General features: G+C 39.2%; 1 protein-coding gene across 1 annotated transcript in view; it reads left to right on the top strand.

The window, feature by feature from the left end:
• Window positions 1-2,060, top strand: part of LOC128251152 (uncharacterized) — a 12,817-nt gene extending 10,757 nt beyond the window's left edge. The window contains exon 3 of the mRNA XM_052977656.1: window positions 1,829-2,060. Coding sequence (XP_052833616.1) covers window positions 1,829-2,045 — 217 coding nt within the window. The 3' untranslated portion in view covers window positions 2,046-2,060. The remainder of the gene's footprint in view (window positions 1-1,828) is intronic.
• The last annotated feature ends 947 nt before the right edge of the window (window positions 2,061-3,007 follow it).

Here is a 3,007-nt window from a genome sequence, read left to right as displayed (position 1 = left end):
GCAATGCCCGAATCCTGCAGATGAAGTTATAACTTCATTCCTTATTTTTATGTGTGAAATTTGTAATGTAATACAGGGTATTCAAAAAGTCTCTCCACAGTATTTTATTGCAAAATAAATATTTATAAGATGTTATAAGACTACAAAAGAATATATTAAACTTTACAAGACTTTAAAAAACTTTATAAGAGGTGTTGAAAGTGTTGTCCTTCATTTTCAATACATAAAATTTAATTTCTCTTTTACTGCCATGTGAGCACTTCCTAGGCTGATTTCCGTTTCTTGTGACAATTTGCGTAAGGTCTTTGATGGGCTTGCCAACAGTTTATCAGAAATATTGGAGAGTGTTGCATCTGAAAGAAAAGTAGGCCTACTGCTTCTTGCTGCGTCTTCCACTGAGCCTGTGTTTCTAAATTTTCTTATCAAATCCCGCACAGTGTCATGATGTGGAACAACAGTATCTGGAAAAGTTTCACTGAACTTCTGTTTCACAGTATCTGTCTATTTGTTTCCAGCTTGAAACACCCATTCAACTAAAAACTTACGTTCTTCAATGGTTAGTATGTCGACACGCTGGAGGGTAGACAATGACTGAGGACAATGGCTGACACCCAGCCACCCACACACTGATAACCAAGTTGCTCATGCACTGGATTAATAAATTAACTGCAGAGAGACTTTTTGAACACCCTGTATGACCCACTGAATACTGTGTGGACTGTGATTCTTGTTGATGGGTCATTACTATATTGTTGTAGCTGCTTAGTTTAAGGCTACTAATTTGGATGGTCTAAAGTTGCAATGTCACCTTGGTGTAGTGCTTAACATAAGCTATATGCTTCACAGCAGAGATGGCATTAGAATTCCACACAATTTTACAGCATTTATTTTTCATGTTCTATTTTAGATGTGTCTAAACTAGCAAAACGTTTTGAAATTATTTATCAGACTAGCAGGATTGGTGGATCATCATCATCATCATTGTCCTGTGGTATTTGGTTACATACTTCTCTGCTCTGAATTTAAATCCCATTAGTGTTACCTGTGCCTTTTCACTTTCCTGTCACTAAAAAACAGTACCAGTTACATATTGGGGTCAACTTGACTTTTCTTCCACACCTCTCCCTATTAATTGATTCTCTTACTCTCACTTTTGGCTAATTATCTTTTCTGCCTTCTAATTAGTTCTTCTATCCCACTTCTCCTAATTAGCTCTTCTGCCTTCAGCTCTCCCAGTTAATTAACTCTTTCTTTGCTAATTAACTTTGTTACTTTTGTCTCTTATCCTCATCCTCCCCAAATGACTCTTCTCCCTCACCTCATCACCATCAGCAGCATTTAACGTCCGTTTTCCCTGCTGGCATGGGTTGGACAGCTTGACACAAAACTGGCAAGGCCAGAAGCTACACCAGGTTCCATAGTCTGTTTTCACATGGTTTCTATGGCTGGATGTCCTTCTTAACACCAACCACTTTACAGAGTGTACTGGGTGCTTTTACCTGATATCAGCACTAATTTATGTGGCACCATCACCAGTGCTTTTTGTGTGGCACCATTCCCAGTGCTTTTTACGTGGTCCCAGCAAAGGCACTTTTTATTTGGGAGTATTACCAGTGCATTTTATGCAAAACCATCACCAATGCTCATTACGTGGGACCATCACCGGTGCTTTTTTTGCAGGACCATCATCGGTCCCTTTTTTTACATGGCACCATCACCAGTGTCTTTTCACATGGCACCAGCACCTCTTCCAATAAATTTACTCTTTGTTTCCTCCAAGTAATGATGATCTACCTATATTAAACATTGTTTTGTGTATCTTTTTCAGGACTTATTTAATTGCTGTTCCTCGTAAGATTCGTCCCAATCAAGTGATTCAGATATTTACAACTATTACTCGACTAGAGTATGGGCCCCTCATATTGAAGCTCTCTGTTGTTAGAGATAACTTTGAGTATGGTAGAACATCACTGGAATTTAACATGCCTGCTAGCCGAATCATGCAGTTACAGGTGAGTCTACAGACTGTTTTATTAGATAGCTAGTGTTATCTGTCATCTGACTGTCAAGTTTGGAAGTATACAAGCCCATGGCATGTGTGTGTGTGTGTGTTTATGTGCATCCTTGTCTGAACATTGTAATGGTTGTAAAACGAGTATCACCATTATACAAACAGTGTTGTTTCTAGTCTCCTGTGAAAAACCTCCATGTTCCATGCTAGCACGGAACACGGATGTTAAATGATGACGATCCACTGTGATTCTCCAAACAGAAAAAAAAAAAAAAACCCAGGCCAGAAGAAATACTAAATATTTCATATTTAGAGTGCAACTTCATTTATTAAGGTTTTGATTAGTATTAGGTTAAATGTTTAAGCACAATGTGCAAAATGCTTAGCGACATTTCGTCCAAATTTAAGGCAGTAAATGTACATGAATCATCATCGTCATTGTTTAACTTCCACCTTCCATGCTGGCATGGGTGGGACAGTTTCACAAGAGTCAACCAGGCAGAAGCCTGCACCAGACTTCTGTGACTGTTTTCGCAGGATTTTTACAGCTGGATGCTCTTCTTAATACCAACCACCCAGCAGAATGGACTCAGTGCTTTTTATGTGGCACAAGCCCAGGAAGGGTCAGTTTTGGCAAGGTTTTTACAGCTGGATGCCCTTCCAAATGCCAACCACTCAGCAGAATGGTCTTGGTGCTGTATACATGCCACAAGCACATGAATATATTTAAATTCATTAGGGCGGAGAGCTGGCAGCATTGTTAGCACACTGAGCAAAATCCTCAGAAGCATTTTGTTCATCTTTACATTCCAAGTTCAAATTCAACTGAAGTTTACTTTGCCTTTCATCCTTTCAGGGTCGGTAAAATAAGTACCAGTTGACTATTGGGGTTGATGTAATTGACTTTCCCCCTCCCCTCCCCCACCAAATTGCTGGCCTTGTGCCAAAATTCGAAGCCATTATTAGGTTAAATGTTTCTTCTAGTTATGTTATAAA

This window comes from Octopus bimaculoides, chromosome 1 (assembly GCF_001194135.2).
Source record: "Octopus bimaculoides isolate UCB-OBI-ISO-001 chromosome 1, ASM119413v2, whole genome shotgun sequence".
Taxonomy (NCBI): Eukaryota; Metazoa; Mollusca; class Cephalopoda; order Octopoda; family Octopodidae; genus Octopus; species Octopus bimaculoides.
Note: the sequence above shows the minus strand (reverse complement) of the source record. Positions and strands in the feature narration are given on the sequence as shown.